Genomic DNA, 16,426 nt, shown 5'->3' with positions numbered 1-16,426 from the left:
CTTGGGCATCTACTGTGGCTCTTCCTGCTGTTTAAGAAGGAGGTTTGCAAGCCCGGGGAGCTGGATGGAGTTTTGTTCCAGCTGCCAGCTAAGGAATTTTTCAACCTATTACACAATACATGCAATGAAAACTCCAGTGATTTAAGAACTCGGGCTCCAGCAGAACTGTTGGATTATTTATTTCATCAGGAAAAATAGACCAGGAAATAAAGCCAACCCTTAATATATGGAAGTCAAATGAACTCATTTAGGTAAATAGGCTCTAAAAAAAAAGTTATCGAGTTTTATATATGGATACATTAGAGAAGTCAGAGCCACAGGAGCCCCACAGACATGGTATTTGTCCTCAGACAACTGCAAGAGAAGTGCAGGGAACAGAACAAAGGTCTCTATGGAACCTTTGTTGACCTCACCAAGGCTTTTGATACTGTGAGCAGAAAAGGTCTGTGGCAGATTTTGGAACATTTAGGTTGTCCCCCCAAGTTCCTTAAAATGATCATCTCACTCCATGAGGATCAGCACAGCCAAGTCAGATATGGCAATGCACTTTCTGAGCCCTTTCTAATAACCAGTGGTGTGAAACAAGGCTGCGTTCTCGCACCAACCCTATTCACAATCTTTTTCAGCATGATGCTCCAAAGGGCCACAGCAGACCTTGATGATCAGAACGGGATCTACATCCGATACCGTACTGATGGAAGCCCTTTCAACCTAAGGCGACTGAAGGCCCACACCAAGACCTTAAACCATCTTGTCCAGGAGCTGCTTTATGCTGATGACGCCGCCCTCGTCGCTCACACAGAAGCAGCTCTGCAGCGTTTAACATCCTGCTTTGCTGAGGCTGCTGAGCTCTTTGGGCTGGAAGTCAGCTTAAAGAAAACAGAAGTTCTCCATCAACCTGCATCTCAGGAAGTCTTCCATCATCCCCACATCACCATTGGCCAATCAGAGCTCAAATCAGTCCAGCAGTTTAATTACCTAGGGAGCCTCATCTCCTCGGATGGTGAGACTGACGGAGAGATGGACAACAGGTTAGCAAAGGCATAGAGAGCTTTTGGAAAACTCCATAAAAGAGTTTGGCAAAATAAACACTTGAAGAAAAGCACAAAGATCAGTGTTTACAGAGCCATTGTGCTGTCTACTCTCTTATATGGATCCGAATCCTGGGTCATCTACAGCCACCACCTGCGACTCCTGGAACGCTTCCATCAGCGCTGCCTCCGTACAATCCTAAACATCCACTGCTCAGATGATGTGACCAATCCATCTGTTCTAGAACAGGCAGCAGTCACAAGTATTGAGGCCATGTTGCTGAGAACACAGCTGTGCTGGGCAGGGCACGTCTCCAGGATGAAGGACCAACTACCCCCTCCCTAAGATCGTGCTCTGTGGTGAACTTGCCACCGGCTGCTGCAAGAGAGGAGCCCCGAAGAGGAGATACAAGGACTGCCTGAAACAACATCTCAGCCTTGGCCACATTGATCTTAATCACTGGTCTACTCTGGCCTCCAGTCGGGAGGTCTGGAGACACCCCATCTCTAACACTGCTGCTGCCTTTGAGAACGCAGCAGGATCAGCATCGAGGAGAAAAGACAACGCAGAAAGAACCGTGTCCTGTCGATCCCATCCAAGGAGTCTTTCTGCTCTGCCTTTTGCAACTGGACGTGTTGTCATGGTTTGAGGTAGTCCCATAATCCAATTCCCTAGCTCCAATCCCCCCTCCCACATCTCAACTTAATGTGAGATGGGTTTTTTTCCAGACAAAACACACCAGACTCAAAGTGGGGGAAAGGGAATATATTACAATGACTGTACAAATAAATATAACATCACATTATACACATGATCACAACTATCTCTACCATGACATATAGTATTTACAATGATCAGATCTCTTCTCCCCTCCAAATAAAAGTCCAGGAGGGAAAGAAAGACAGATCCCTTCCAGTCCTTAAGCAGCAGCATCTTCTGAGGCAGCAGTCTGTCTGTCTTCTCCACATGCAGCAGCTGATAGCTGGCTTTCTGCCAGCACTCACATGGGAGGTATCCAAACTCTCCCTCGGCCCCCTTGACACAGGCAAAGGGGTCTTCCATGGGCTTCGTAACCCCAGACAAGGTCATATCACCACGTCATATCACGAGACACAGGGGGGTCTTCGTGACGGTCTGGTATCTCTTGCAGGGCCTCTGTGCCCTGTCTCTCAGGCTGCCACCGTGGCAGCAGTGCAAGGGGGGAGTCAAGGTCAACTCCCCCTGCATTCCATCTGACCGTCCCAGTCCAGCTCCGAGATGTCTTTTGAGCTTCTTAGCTCCTCTCTCTCTCTGGTGCTGCATGTCTAAAACTTTTCTCCTTAATAGGAGTCTATGTCCCTCTTCTCCAAGAGGGTCTCCAAGGGAGTTTTGGGGAATCTGGTACAGTCTTACCCCAAACTCTGTGTCTCAGCTGCTGGCTCTCTTTCTCCTCCCTTTCCAGGAGTCTTCTCTGCGGTGCTGCATGTTGTTTCTGCTGCTCCTCTGGTTCAGGTCCTTATCTCCTGGCTCTCTGCCACCGTTTCTCTGCTCAGCGTCGGCTGCTGCTCTGCGTCCATGGAGAAAACATCTCCCGGCATAACTACAGGCACCTAGCCCAGCTTTATGCTGTTCCAGGTCCCTGCAGCCCCCCAGCCAAGGGCTGGGAGGCCCCAGAGGCCCCAAGGGGCTTAGAGCCCCTTCCTCGTGGCTCTACAACATGGCCACCTCTCCTACAACAACCAAAACTACAACTCCTCTCTTCCGGTCTGGTTGTGATATGTTTACATTTTTGCAGGAGCGCCCATTGGGCAGAACTTCAAAATTTCCAAGGGTTTCCACCCCTTGGGGTCTACCACTTTTCTTTAGCCTCTGGGGGAAAACAAAGTCCAAACCACTACACTATGACTCAGTGCCGTCATCATTCTGCCAAGGATATCCTGATGAACCCGTCTGTCACCGCAGTGTCAGGTGATAGCCCTGACCAAAAGGGGACAGGGGGAGGTGCAGAACAACTGTCCATAAGTGTCCCTTGGCTCAGGGGATATGCAGGGCAGCAGGGATCCGTGCTGGTCCCCTTTCCTCCTTTCCCCTTCCAGGTGACACTGGCCAAGGCCCCAGCACCTGCTGCCACGAGCTGTACACAGCTCCCCTGATGTTCAAGGTCTGACAAGCTTAATAAAACAGCTCCCACCAGAGGTTTGGTCTGATCCCCCTGATCTGAGGGGAAAGCGTGTCTATGGGGGAGGAAGGCATGCTTTCTGCACCTCCTTTTTGTACCTCATCAAAACCACTTCAAGATTTGGACAAAAATCAAAGGATAAGCGACCAAGAAGGCTCCTGATAGCCTTAAACAAAGCAGATGTTGGATCCTGATTGCTCCCTTTGGGCTAGAATAGTCCCATTCCCTGTCAGAAAACTGTCTGAAGCCAGACACAGTCCCATGGAGAGCTCAGCCCTGCACTTGGCCACTGGAGCTGTTCTACAGCTCACGCTGCCTGACAGGGTGGCAACAGAGCCCCTCTGCTCCCTGTAGCTCAAAGCTAGTGGGCTCTGGGCTCAAAGGGGTGAGGCCAGGAATGGGCGGGTGAATCCAGAGCAAGGGGCTACGGGGATCGTGTCGCTACTCTGAAGGGGACCTTCCATGGGCAGTCAACGGTATTTATTTCGGAGCGGGCCGTAGGGGTGCGTGGGGAGAGCTCTCGACTCTGCAGTTCCTCACGTGTCTGACAGGGCGTCTTGGGGGGCACTGGAGTTCCCCCAGCTGCTCCAGATCCATAGCACTGAGATTTCCTTCTTTCCTTCCCTTCTTCCCTCCCCAGGGTCTCCTGTGGTGTTCTTCTGGCATTGGGTGTAGCAGGAGCCACCCCCAGGGCTCTGCATGGGGCAGGCTGGGTTGTGGCAGTCTAAAAATGTGTAATTAATAAGGAAATTGTAGATTTTGCATATAAGTTGTTGTATTGTATTGTACTGTGCATATGTTCTGTCCTTTCATTGGTTGATACTTGACGCAGTACCGTATAGGGTTATGTTCAGCCCCTATCTCCTATGATGGGTTGTAATTTGCATGCCCTGCCTAAACCCCATCTTCTGTTCCAGTGCCTTCCTTACCCACGTTATTTAAGGCTGGAGCCATTTTGCGCAGTGCTTTTTGTGCCCTTTTGTTCCTCCCTTTAAGCAGTTCAGTTGCCCCGCTACTTTTATAACAAAATCGCCTTACCAGCTGCACCCAGAAAAGTTGGGGAGGTCTTTATTCAAGCGCTGACCTCCGCACTGGGTGGTACCTGCTACTCCTCAGGTGATTGGACAGAGCCATTCGTTGGTGTGAGTTTGGCATTCCCCACCCAAACTGCTACAGGAGTGCCAAGCTATTCTGAGGAATGGGGAGTTGTTATGAAGACTTGACCGGAGCTCTGCTTAGAGGGGCTGGGAGAGGTCCAGCAGCATGGAGTGAGCCTGGCCAGTGCAGAGGGGCCCCGAGCAGGAGATGAAATCTCTTGCAGAGAGGCGCCACTTGCCACAACAGCAAACGGGGAAATCTTCCTCTCCCTTCAGGTCAGAGGTAGAAGTGGATGTGATCAGTGGTGTTCAATCCCCCTGCAATGTGGAGGTGGAGATCCAAACAACCTATAAACAGACTGGCTCGAGCAAGGAAAGGCTGGGATGCTGCGACAATTATTGTGGCATGGTACTAAGGCAGGCCTGGTAAATCCAGATCAGATGCTCTGGCACCTCTGTTAGGAGGCAAAGTCATCCCAAGGGCTGGAGGCTTCTGCCCAGATGATGTCGGGAGGGGCTGCACTCACTGGTGTCTCGGAAGGTGTGAATCTCTCTGTGATTCTCCTGGTTCTTGTGCCATTTCCCAAACAACATGGGCAGGAGGAGGGCTTTGCTGTCGCTTGTGGGAGAAACCTGCCTCTGGCTTTAGAGTGTTTTGAGAAAGTCCAGGTCAGACCTGCTTCATTTTCTAATGAGGGAAGTTGTCTTCCTCCATAGGCTGGAAAGGCCAGGAGCAAGTTACCATGTGTGTACATTCACATACTTTCCTTTTGCTGTGCACAGGGGCTTTGGTCCCGTGGAAATGCATGGGGCAGAGGACAGGGGACCTTGGGATCAGGTGGCAATCTTGGCTACTGGAATGTTTCAGGATTCTTGTCTGCAAGCTGCAGTTGAGTGCGTCGTATCACTACTGAACCAGAGATGCTCACCTGCCGCTCCCATCAAGTGGACTTGCTTTTGGGGGTCTTGTATTTCTTTCTTATTGTCTTTCACGAATCCAGGGAAGAATGTGTGCGATTTTCTGGTTCTTCCCCTCACCTAATCCCCTAGCTGCTTTTTGGAAGGCCTCTTGCAGAAGCTGATACTGAAGCAGTGCTTTCAGGGTTACCCAGGGACTCTGAGAAACTGGAGGGGGAGAGATCACAGATTCAGTGCTGCTTGTGGTCAGGGACTAACGGAATGGCAAGCAGCTGGCTCACTGGAGAGAGATATCCCATCTCTAGCTAAATGAAGCTAAATCTCTTATCTGTTATTAGTATTGTTTCTGTTACTGTTCTGTTGCTACACTGTTTTCTTATTTCATTGCCATTTCCAGTAAGTTGTTCTTATCTCAGCCTGCGATCTTTACCTTTTGTGCCTCCAATTCTCCCGTCCAGCCTGCCTCAGGATGGAGGGGGAGTGGGAAGGAAAGGAGGAGTGGGAAGTGAGCGAGTGGCGCACGATTTGCATGGTTTCAGTGAGAACACTAAATTATGGAACACCCGTCTTAAACACATCATCGTGGCTGGGCTTCTCGAATGAAGATTTAAGAAGGCTCTATCCACATTTGTTACAAGCACGCTGGTGGTTTAGGAGGCCAATGCGAGATAGACATGTCCAATTGCAAAAGGCACAGCAGAAAGACTCCCTAGGTGGTATATTCTGCAAGACATGATTCTTTCTCCCTTGTCTTTTCTCCTCGAGAGGGATTCTGCGTGCGTTCTCAAAGGAAACAGCAGCGTTAGAGATGGTGTGTCTCCAGGCCTCCCGATTTGAGGCCAGAGTAGACCAGTTCTGTTGATTGATATGGCCGAGGCTGAGATGTTTGTAGCTATAATTGTCTACAACGTGGAATAAACAATTCTGATTACAGTATTTTAGTATTTCTTATTTTATTATTTTAATAATATTTCTTATAACATTACTATCTATTGCTGAATATATATAACATGTAATAATGTATTACAAAGTATTACTTCTCTCTATATTTCTATATTATATTTCTATATATATTTCTATATATACTTCTCTCTATATATATTCTATATTTCCATATATATGTCTATATTTCTAATAATATTTCTATATTATTGTAACTCTCATCTTCTTAGCTAAATCATTCACTCAGGTCTGAGAAGGCGTGTCGAAAACAAGGATGCCTTGGCTAATAAACGCAGTGCTAGTCTTCCGTTCTGCTTGAGCCAGGGCCATAATCCAGCGCCATCATTGCCAGTGTGCCCTGAATGCTTGTCTGACGTGAATCTCTGGGGCATGGAAACCCTCCTCTTCTTCTCTGAAGGGCGGTAGTCTGTGTACTGCACAATCTCTACTTAATATTTGTTTTCTTAGCTTTAATATAATTGCTTCAACACTGCTTCCAAATACTGCACTATGTTTCTAGCTATAATTATCTACAACGTGGAATAAATAACTCTGCTTAAAGTATTTTAGTATTTACTATTTTATTATTTTAATAATATTTATTATACTATTACTATCTATTGCTGAAGATATATAAAACATGTAATAATGTATTATAAAATATTATTTCTCTATATACTTCTATATATATGTTCTATATTTCTATATATATTTCTATATTATATTTCTGTATATATTTCTATATTTCTCTATATATTTCTCTATATATATTCTATATTTCTATATATATTTCTATATTTCTAATGATATTTCTATATTATTGTAACTATCATCTACTTAGCTAAATCATTCACTCAGGTCTGAGAAGGCGTATCGAAAACAAGGATGCCTTGGCTAATAAACGCAGTGCTAGTCTTCCGTTCTGCTTGAGCCAGGGCCATAATCCAACGCCATCATTGCCAGAGTGCCCTGAATGCTTGTCTGACGTGAATCTCTGGGGCGTGGAAACCCTCCTCTTCTTCTCTGAAGGGCGGTAGTCTGTGTGCTGCCCAAACTGGCTGTGGCAATCATAGCCCCGCCCTGTTGATCTTCTCTGCTCTCTCTGCCTCTGTCGGGTTTGCTCCCGAGCAGCCCGGAGCATGAGAGCCTGCTTGGAGCTGGCTTTGGAGGGCCCTGGAGCTGCAGGATTCACTAAGACTTGGTCACAACGTGGAGGACTTGTTCTCTCCCTCTTTCTCTTCCGCAGGGAGCGGTCATAGTCTGTGGACTGCACAAACCGGCTGCCAAGGTTGTAAGTTCCCCGCACAGATCTGCTTGGCTCCCTCTGCCTCAGCAAGGTTTGCTCCTGAGCAGCCCTGGGAGCGGGAGCCCACCGGCAGATCCTCTTGGAAGGCCTTGCAGCTGTGCTATCCCTAGGACCACGGTCACGACTTGGAGGACCAGTTCTTCTCTCTGAAGCGTCATCATAGTCTGTGGTGTCCCCAGAGCAGCTGCGGAGATCCCTGCCCCACACAGGGAATCTGCTCCGGGACCGCTCCCTGCCAGTGTCCTTCATGCCCTGCAAAGAGAGCTGTGGAGAGTTCCTGCCCTTTTCTCCTGAAAGGATCAGAGCAGTGGGGAACCCCTACAAGTTCTGGGACAGGACAGTTTGGGGCCTCCAAAAGGCTCTTTTGGAGGGCTACTAAGACCAAAAGGCCAGAGGCATACAAAAGGGATGGATCCAGGTGGGATGCTTTGAGAGGGAGCAGCGTTGTGGCTGGGAAGAAAGGTGCGGTGTGTGAGGGACAAAAGAGAAATGCTGAGATCCCAGAAAGAAATCCACTATTCCTCTGATGCCCTGACCCATGACCCCAAAGTTACCTTAGTCCTACCAGTCAGAGCCTGTGGTCCAACAGAGCCCGCCTGCTTGCTGCTGGCCACACACTGACTGAGGAAGGAAGGGGCATGTGATGGTGCCAGTGAGGAAGAAGCCCTTTCTCCAATTCTCAGATCAGAGCACCTGGAGAAAAACAAAAGAATGATCTCAGTTCAGAGTTGTTGTTGCAACCTCCTCTGGGGTTCAGTCATTTTCTCAGAGAGGCTTCTATGACAGAGAGAAGACTTAACCAAGGACACTAATGGGAAACTCAGCTAGGGTCTTCCCACCAAGTTTGCCTCTGTCCCAACAAAAACCTCATCTCTATACCTCCCACAGCCTCCATTTCAGAAATTCACAGACTTGTTTGGGTTGCAAGGGACCTTTAACTTTATCTTGTTCCACCCCGCTGTGGTGGGCAGGAACACCCTCCACTATTCCAAGGTTTCTCCAAGCCCTGTCCAACCTGGCCTTGAACACTTCCAGGGATGGGGCCCCCACAGATGCTGTGGCAACCTGTGCCAGTGTCTCAGCACCCTTACAGCAAAGAATTCCTTCCCAATATCGAATGTAAACCTGCCCTCTGTTAGCTGAAAACTGATAGCCTTCATCCTGTCACTACATTCCCTGACAAATGGTGCCTCCCCATCTTTCCTGGAGCTCCTCTTTAAGTCCTCTTATCTACAAGAGTCAACATCAGAGACCAGGCAAGTAGCAGATTCTATCCGGGCCGCAGCCTGAAGCCCAGTAAAGGACAGACACGGAGTAGTTCAGATTTGACAGCACTGAATGATGCAGGTAGTAATTTCATTTGATGAGAAAAACACTCCGGAAGGTGAGAAGCACAACTGCAAATGAGGAAAAGGAAATGTATTCTGAACCTATTTGAATCCTGGTTATTACCTGGCATAGAACAGCAGGTAGGCTTGCTGCCTGAGAACTGTGTCAATGGAACGCAGCTGCACAGATTCATCGTCCATCCGGTACCACAATCCATTGCTGGCCTGTAAAAAAAAGGCAAGGATCTCTCCATGGTTTCTCTCCAAAAACACAGGTAGGAAACTACCAAACCGAGAGCATGTCAAAACAAATGCAGTCCAGCCACTAAGGAGGCCTTCTGCCCCAAAACTTTGGCTGTCAGTAACACTGACAGGAAAGTTTATCTTCCCCAGCACACATTTTTCCCCATTGGGAAGGAAGTTGCTCTTTTACCTTTGTGTAGCAGAAATAGTGTCCTCCATGACAGCTGACACCACTGTGCACCAGGACAGCATATAAGGAGTAGAGGAGTGCTTCTCCATCTGCCTGAGACATGTATGGGCGAAGATCCAAGTACTCCGGATACTCTACAACCTATGGAGAGACCAAGAGGGCTCAGAAATGACCCTGGTCTGTGACATGAAAGAGCCTACCAAGTGCAGGGGCCAGTCCAGGGGTATCAATACATCTCTGGGGCTCATGAGCACTTGGTTTTCCATAAAGCAACATAAAATCGTTTGGGTGGCAGGAAACCCTTCTCAGTCAAAGCAGCCCTATCAGAGCACAGTGCTTGCCTGTCTTCCCACAGGAACTTTCCACTCCCCAGAAGGGACCCCAAAAAACCCAACACAAGCAGCTTGTGACAAGCATACTGCTTTAGGAAATCTGCTTCTTGAAGAGAAAGCTGCACACCAATAGTGTACACACCTTGCTGATCTTCCCAGCAGTGAAGCAGTCAAACCTCTTCAGACACACAGTGAGAACCTTGGGTGCACAGTGGACAGTGAACCTCTTAGTGGCGGCAACATTCTTCTCACACCTTGAAACCAAGCACAGAGCACAGCGCTGAAATGCACCCTGTCTTCCACCAAGGCAGTCAGACAACCTTTCTTGTCTCGGGCATCCTTATGCTATTTTAAGGCAATTCGGTGCCATATTTAAAACAAACAAACAAACAAACAAACAAACAAAGAAAAAACCCCAACCCCCCTCCCCCAAAAAACCAGACAAACAAAACTGTGTCTCATCAGTGTGCAGTAAACTTCCACGAGAAGATGACTTCTGCTCAATGACTTGTAGCCCCCTCACACAGAGTCTCGTGTTAATATGTTGTTCGTAATCATCTTACTTGCTACATTTAAAGCAGTTTTCACCATCCAGGTGCTCAGGTGTTACAAAGTCCTCCAGAGCTGCAGTGAGGGATGAGGCTGCCTGGAGAATTGAGAAATCGGTGCACTGAGCTACAGCAAATGCCCTGGCCCAAACATTTTCCAGGAGCTGACAAGAAAACCCCTGTAGCTGATGCTGAGGAGACCCGCCATGAATCTGCAAGCTGTATCCAGAAGGAGCCAGAAAGAGAGTGTGGTGCTGAACATTTCCCCTGTCCCAGAGGTTCTCAGGGGCAATCAAGAGCTCCCTCTCTCTATCACCTGCCATTGAGCTACTGATGGTATGTAGGGTCATCAGTAGTGAAAACAATCCAACCCATCAGCCTGGAAGCCAGACAGGTGTTGAAGGAGGGCAAAGGAAAGAAGGATGAGGATATGTCAAGGGTGCAGAGCGCATAATGGGTGCTTGTCCAGCTTCAAGCCAGCACCTACAGAGAGACCAGTGCCATGGCCTCTGCAGGAGGACAACATCCGTTCCCCTTCCCATCCACGACCAAGACCTCTTGTGTTCACAGGATATGCTTTCAGGACAAATGTGTTGACTCGGAAAAGCCTTGCCATGTCTTGAAGCACAACTGCAAAACCTCTTACTTTGATATCCAAGGGGACATCCAGGAAGGCCTCATAGGAATCAGAAATGGCTTTGCAGCTGAAGCAGATGACTGGAAGGAAAAATCAAAATGCCGAGCAATGGTGAGCTGAACGATGGTACTGCTTTGTGCTCATTGTACCTGTCCTGCTAGTCCCAGGGCCAGCTGTTGGGCACAGGCAGACAGAAGGGCACAGGCAGTGCCAAGGAGAGCAGTTGTTGTAGAAACATACCTCTGGATCTCAGAAAGCCTCCAAATATTTGATGGACAATGGTAGTAGATTGAGATGATATGTCCAAGCTGGAAACAAGTAGTAAGACAGAGCATTACTTCCTCCAAGCCCCGGCTGTAGGTTTTCCTTGATGAGGCCACTTCAAGGAGTCCAAAGGGCTCAGAACTTTGTAAAGGTAACTTGCTAGTGCTTACTCGTTGCTTGCACTCAGACAAGCTCTCTGCATGGCATTGACAGTACAGCATAAGAAGTCATGGGCATCTTCCTCCGTGCCAAGCTGAAAATGTTCTCCTATGACTAAGAAACAGGAAGTTAGTAGTTGTCTCCTACAGGAAGGGAAGAAAACCTGTCAAAGAACCTGAAATCACATACATCTGAAAGCCCTGAGAACAGCCAAAGGCAGGATGGCACTGACTGAATGCAGGACCTTGTTAACATGCGCTTCCATGATGCACATCATGCAGAAGCCTTGTTGGCGACCTGAGGAGGGAGGGAGAGAAGGTCCTCTGGTTAGCAAAATAGCCCTAGTGGTGGAATACTCCTCTTCTTCCACTCCCACTCCAGCGCAATATGCCACTCCTCCCAGTGTTTCAACAAGCACGGGACGTTTTAGTGCATAGAAAATGTTCTTCAGAGGAATGCTAAACTGAGGTTTTAACTTGCAGGAATAGAGACCCAGAGCTAGAAAGATGTGCCTTCATGAAGAATAAGACAGCTGGACAGGACAGGTGGCTCCTGAGTGTACAAAGAACACAAGTTCTGGGGCTGACAAAGGGCTGCTTTTCTCCTAAATCAAATTTCAGGTTCTGGGAATCCTTGGGGTTTGATTAACAGATTCACAGGGAGATGTCCCTAAGAGTACTCACAGGCCTGGCTGTGCTCCCGGGAGAGCAGATAGTTGGCCAGCGGCGGGGTGTATGTCAGGCATTGCAGGACAGCATTAAGGAAGCATGTGTTGCCCACATTGCGGAGTCCTGCTCCAGCACTCTGTCTTTGCTGCCAGACCATGCAAATCTTCTCGGGGGGAAAGAGGATCCTTTGTGGCGGAGTCATTCCCTCGGCAATGACTGCAGGGAAATTCCATTTGAAAAGAGATGAAATGAGGCACAAAGGCATATTTAAACAGTGAGGTCTCTACAGGAGCACTCAGGACCATCTGCTTCAACTGCCAACCTAACAACATCAGGGGAAGCTTAAACAGTGCCATTAAAATTTCCTGTTTTGGAAAAATCCATTCCCCTGTTTACGTTGCTGAGAGTCCAACAAACCCACCATCTGATTTCTGGGCCGCAGGCTACCTTCCTTTCTCAGTAGAGTTCTAGACTGGATTATCAGTGAAGCCATCCCTTTTCCTGATTGTAACTTGTTGAAAACAAGTAAATACTGAGCACGGAAGGTAACCCAAAGGATGGCAGACCTCTCTACGAGCAATGGCAGCTTTCAAAGTCTTGTACCTAGTGTCAGAGGAGCGACAAAAGGTGTTTTCCTGGGTCTAATTGTAAACAGGGGGGTCAGTTGGACTGCTCTCAGGAAACATCCCAGAGATCACTCTAGGTTGTGAGCACATCATTCTGGGATTTGACCACCAGCCATGTCAGTTGCCTGTGGCAGTTCACAAAGTCCAAACCTGCTGGGGAAGCTAATACTCACAGGAGTCGTTCCCTGCTGTGGCCATTGCCTCTCTCAGGAAGAGAGTGCAATGCTTTAGATGACCAAGGATGTCTTTCTCTCCAGAAAGAGAACAGCACCAATCCCGTCACCTAGTTGCAAAGAAATTACTGTAGCTCACCGAAAGTATCAAAACTCTAAATAAACGCAGAACGGCATCCACCACCAAGTCTTTCAGTGGTGCTCGTAACTGCTGCTGAGCTGCAGCTCACGCCCTTATGATCAGGCGCAGGGCACCAACTCACAGCGGGTTCAAAGGCCCTTTTGAAATGCTCCAATGTACGTTACCTTCTCTGAAGAGGCCCTGCTGCTCTCCTGACACTGCTTCAGCAACAGAGCCCTCTGGCTTTCCCACCTCCTAGGAGTGACCGTCTTTCAGCCACTACTTTAACTGCTGCCTTTGCTGCTCTCCTTTTTCTGCCTCCCTCCCTCCCACAGCAATCAAGGTGGGCTGAGCCCATCCCCTCAGACTACAGTCACCTCCCTGCTTGCCTATCCTAGGCTATGGAAAAAAAACCAAGAATCAGCAAACTGGAATTCTAGCCTAGGTCATACCTGGCCAGCCTATAAAAGTTGTAACAGCTCAGCCTACAGCTAGGAAGGTATAAATCAGCCTATACTTTTATCCCATATACCCTGCTCTATGATCTGTGCCAAAAGTCAAAGCATTACCTTTGAAAGAGGAGGAAAGTTGAGGAGAAATGGTCAGTAAACAATAAACCATCCAAAAAAGGCAGGCACACAAGTAGCAAAGGAAGGAGCTGAGTTATCCCGAAGGCCAACTCTGTCCAACTGATTTTCGTTGGCGCGCTCCTCAGGATACCGGATGGGTGCCCCATCTCTGCCCCTTTGTGACATGGGGTCACATGGAACCACATGGAACCACATGGAACCACATGGTTCTTGGGCACAGGAACCCACATGGCACGTCCGCCAGGTGGAAGCCACTGGACCTCCCCCCGTGCTGGTGGCAAAGGGCTAGTCATCCTCTGACAGAGCTCCCACACCTTCCCTGAGCCACACGGCCTGAGGAGTAAAAGCCTGCTCAGGGCTGTAACTGAGCCAGGTCACAGCTTTTCTGGCCCCCAAGACGCTGAGGGTTTCACTGCCACTTCTATCAGTGAGACTCTTAGCAAAGCACCTGGACTCTTATGGGTTCATTTCCAATTAATTTCATCTGCCCCCAGGGTACAACCATGGGCTGACCCTGAACTGGGACTGCCAAAGGAACCCTTCAGAGGCTGCGCTGGGAGGACCTTGGCTGGCTGCTGGCCCCCGCCCAGCTGCTGTCTTGTCCTCAAGCTCTGAAAACGTTCCGGGATGGCTTTTTAGCAGCTTCACATTTACTCCTGCCGCTAGGGTTGCTTAGGTTTTGATCAGTCGCAGCTTTAGCCAGACTCCCACTCTGGATGGTGAGGGCACGCGCGTGTTAGGCGGAGCTATCCCCTGCACGTCCGGCGCCGAAATAAACAAATACCGGCTTAATAGCACCTGTGGCTGTTGAGTTTTACTACTGTTGCCTTTTCCTGGCATCAATGGATAGAGACAGTTTTGTCCCTGCTGCACTTGGCCTATGTTGTTTTGGGCTTGTTGGAAATCATAAAACTTTTCTAATTTTTTTAGTGTTCCTAATTAACTTTTTGATTAGTTGTTTTTAACACACATCATAGGCGGTGCGTTCAGCCTTAAATCAACTTTAGCCAGCATGGAGTAAAAATTGTCATAAGCTCCTTTGGGAGAACACAGCCTGGGAAAAGTACTAAAACTGTAAGTTTTGTTGAAGTTAACCCTGTTATGCTTCAGTGGAGAAAGCCTGTCAGAGAAAGATGTCCTGTTGAAGGAGGAGATCTGGAACACAAGATTTATGGACTACAAGGACCTTCTGCAGAAACCAGCAGCTAAAGAAGAAGACTAACAAAGGCTCAGCATTTGTGTCAGAAAATCCCTAGGGGAGGGAAAATATACAAAAAAGATTAAAGATATGAAGTTATTACAGTAGAAAGGGAGAAATTAATAACCAATACCACCTAGAATACTAATTAATGAAAGGGAGTGAGTGATGTAATTTGGAAGCAATGAACATTAATTTCTTTGTTTGCCAAATCTGTATAAATAGGTGAAAAGCGATGTCTTGCTGTCAGTACGGAGGCAGGATTTTTGTCAGCCACATGCACACACAGGGCTGCAAATAAAAGTAATCACTTGCTTTCTAACACTAAAAAGCCAATTTGTTAGAGGGTCCTATTTATCCCGACAGTTTCAGAGGTGTTTAGCAACAGGCAGTCCTCTGGACACCTGGTGTAACCTCTGCTCAGCAGGCAGATAGTGTTTCTCATGTGCCAAGGATGCAGCTGGTTGTTATTTAACAACACTTGACCTGGCTGGTTTGGCCCCTGCCTGGAATGGGGCATCAAGTTTTACTCAGTTCTTCTCAGGACAGGTGGTTTCACTCCTGCCCAGCTCAGCACAGTTCATATGGCTCCTGCTCCACTCCAAGGTGTTTCTTCTTTTATACTTGGGGCATCCAGCTCGGGCATGACTTTGCTTGGATGGCTTTTTTCATCACGTCTTGCAGCAGCTGGTTTTATCCCTGTCATCCTTGGGGAGGCTCCTTGTATCCCTTACCCAGACAAAGTATCTGCATTTACTCCTGCATTACACCTCTCAGGTGACCTTTTTATGCCCCTGCCCTAACCTGATGTCTAGGTCCTGTATTACCGTCCTCCCAGCAGCACTTCAGGAGCTCTCTGATGAAGACAATCAACAATGGCACTCGTGAACAGTGCCTCTGCTCCTGCCTCCTGCTCCTATGGGGGCATTTTAGGACATAAACAGCTGTGCTCTGTGACCAAGTTGGTCCTACATGAGTCCCCTTTGCCCTCATCGTCAGTCCCTGAAGGTCCAGTGCGCCAGGAAGACCCCTTCTCCCCCTCCCTATCAGCCTTCACATTTCCAGGCCCCAGGCCGACTCCTTTGCTCCTCACAGGCCTTGCAGGTCACAGGCACCTGCCTGCCAGGCTGGGATGGCCTCACAGCAGCACAGGGCAGCACAGTAGCACACAGAGCCCCATCTTAATACCAAACAGACTCTTCTCCCCTGAAAGGGCCACTCCTGTTCTGTTAACGTGTTTCAAGTCTAGATTAAGATTGTTATATTGACATGACAAACCAAGGATTAGGATGTGCCCTGGCCTGCAGAGTGATCAGGTCCAGGTGATCAGGCATCATAAGCTGAGCTGTGCTGTACAATTCGGTGCTAAAGGGCTTACAAAATCTTGCTATGCTGGTGCTGCTTATAGAAATCTTGTGCTACTCAAATCATGGTATTCTGGGCTATAGTGATCATACCATGAGGTTAAAAAAAATGAAGCTTTAATTGTAACTATGTGTCATGGTTTGAGATAACCCCAAAAAATCCAATTCCCTAGCTCCATCCCCCTCCCACATCTCAACCTAATGTGAGATGGGCTTTTCCAGACAAAACACACCAGACTCAAAGTGGGGGAAAGGGAATATATTACAATGACTGTACAAATAAATATAACATCACATTATACACATGATCACAACTATCTCTACCATGACATATAGTATTTACAATGGACCAGATCTCTTCTCCCCTCCAAATAAAAGTCCAGGAGGGAAAGAAGGACAGATCCCTTCCAGTCCTTAAGCAGCAGCATCTTCTGAGGCAGCAGTCTGTCTGTCTTCTCCACATGCAGCAGCTGATAGCTGGCTTTCTGCCAGCACTCACGAGGGAGGTATCCAACCTCCCTCGGCCCCCTTG

The 16,426-nt window shown here is 48.2% G+C and overlaps 2 protein-coding genes across 2 annotated transcripts in view; one reads left to right on the top strand and one right to left on the bottom strand.

Moving 5' to 3' along the window:
- The window catches only part of LOC127463465 (class I histocompatibility antigen, F10 alpha chain-like), a 92,983-nt gene that overhangs the window by 45,718 nt on the left and 30,839 nt on the right, over positions 1-16,426 (top strand). The gene's annotated exons all lie outside the window — the stretch shown is intronic.
- On the bottom strand, positions 6,998-13,459 carry LOC127463461 (ubiquitin carboxyl-terminal hydrolase 42-like). Its single transcript, XM_051772877.1, has 13 exons — positions 13,312-13,459; positions 12,622-12,731; positions 11,838-12,038; positions 11,344-11,451; positions 11,166-11,268; positions 10,972-11,039; positions 10,741-10,811; positions 10,110-10,192; positions 9,689-9,800; positions 9,215-9,355; positions 8,906-9,006; positions 8,008-8,146; positions 6,998-7,705 (listed from the first exon to the last, which is right to left on the bottom strand). The coding sequence occupies exons 2-13, from the start codon at positions 12,644-12,646 to the stop codon at positions 6,998-7,000; spliced, it is 1,860 nt and encodes a 619-aa protein (XP_051628837.1). The 5' UTR covers positions 12,647-12,731; positions 13,312-13,459.

This window comes from Manacus candei, unplaced genomic scaffold (assembly GCF_025592945.1).
Source record: "Manacus candei isolate 608988 ecotype Guabito, Panama unplaced genomic scaffold, ASM2559294v1 h1tg000162l, whole genome shotgun sequence".
Classification (NCBI taxonomy): domain Eukaryota; kingdom Metazoa; phylum Chordata; class Aves; order Passeriformes; family Pipridae; genus Manacus; species Manacus candei.
This window is presented reverse-complemented; position numbering and strand designations above follow the sequence as displayed.

Excerpts from the sequence above, each read along its gene's own strand:
- LOC127463461 (XM_051772877.1), bottom strand. The coding sequence starts at position 12,646 with ATGGCCACAGCAGGGAACGACTCCT. Across the intron at positions 11,269-11,343 it reads TGTTCTCAGGGCTTTCAGAT|TCATAGGAGAACATTTTCAG; the intron begins GTATGTGATTTC and ends CCTGTTTCTTAG. Across the intron at positions 11,040-11,165 it reads TGTCTGAGTGCAAGCAACGA|CTTGGACATATCATCTCAAT; the intron begins GTAAGCACTAGC and ends ACTTGTTTCCAG.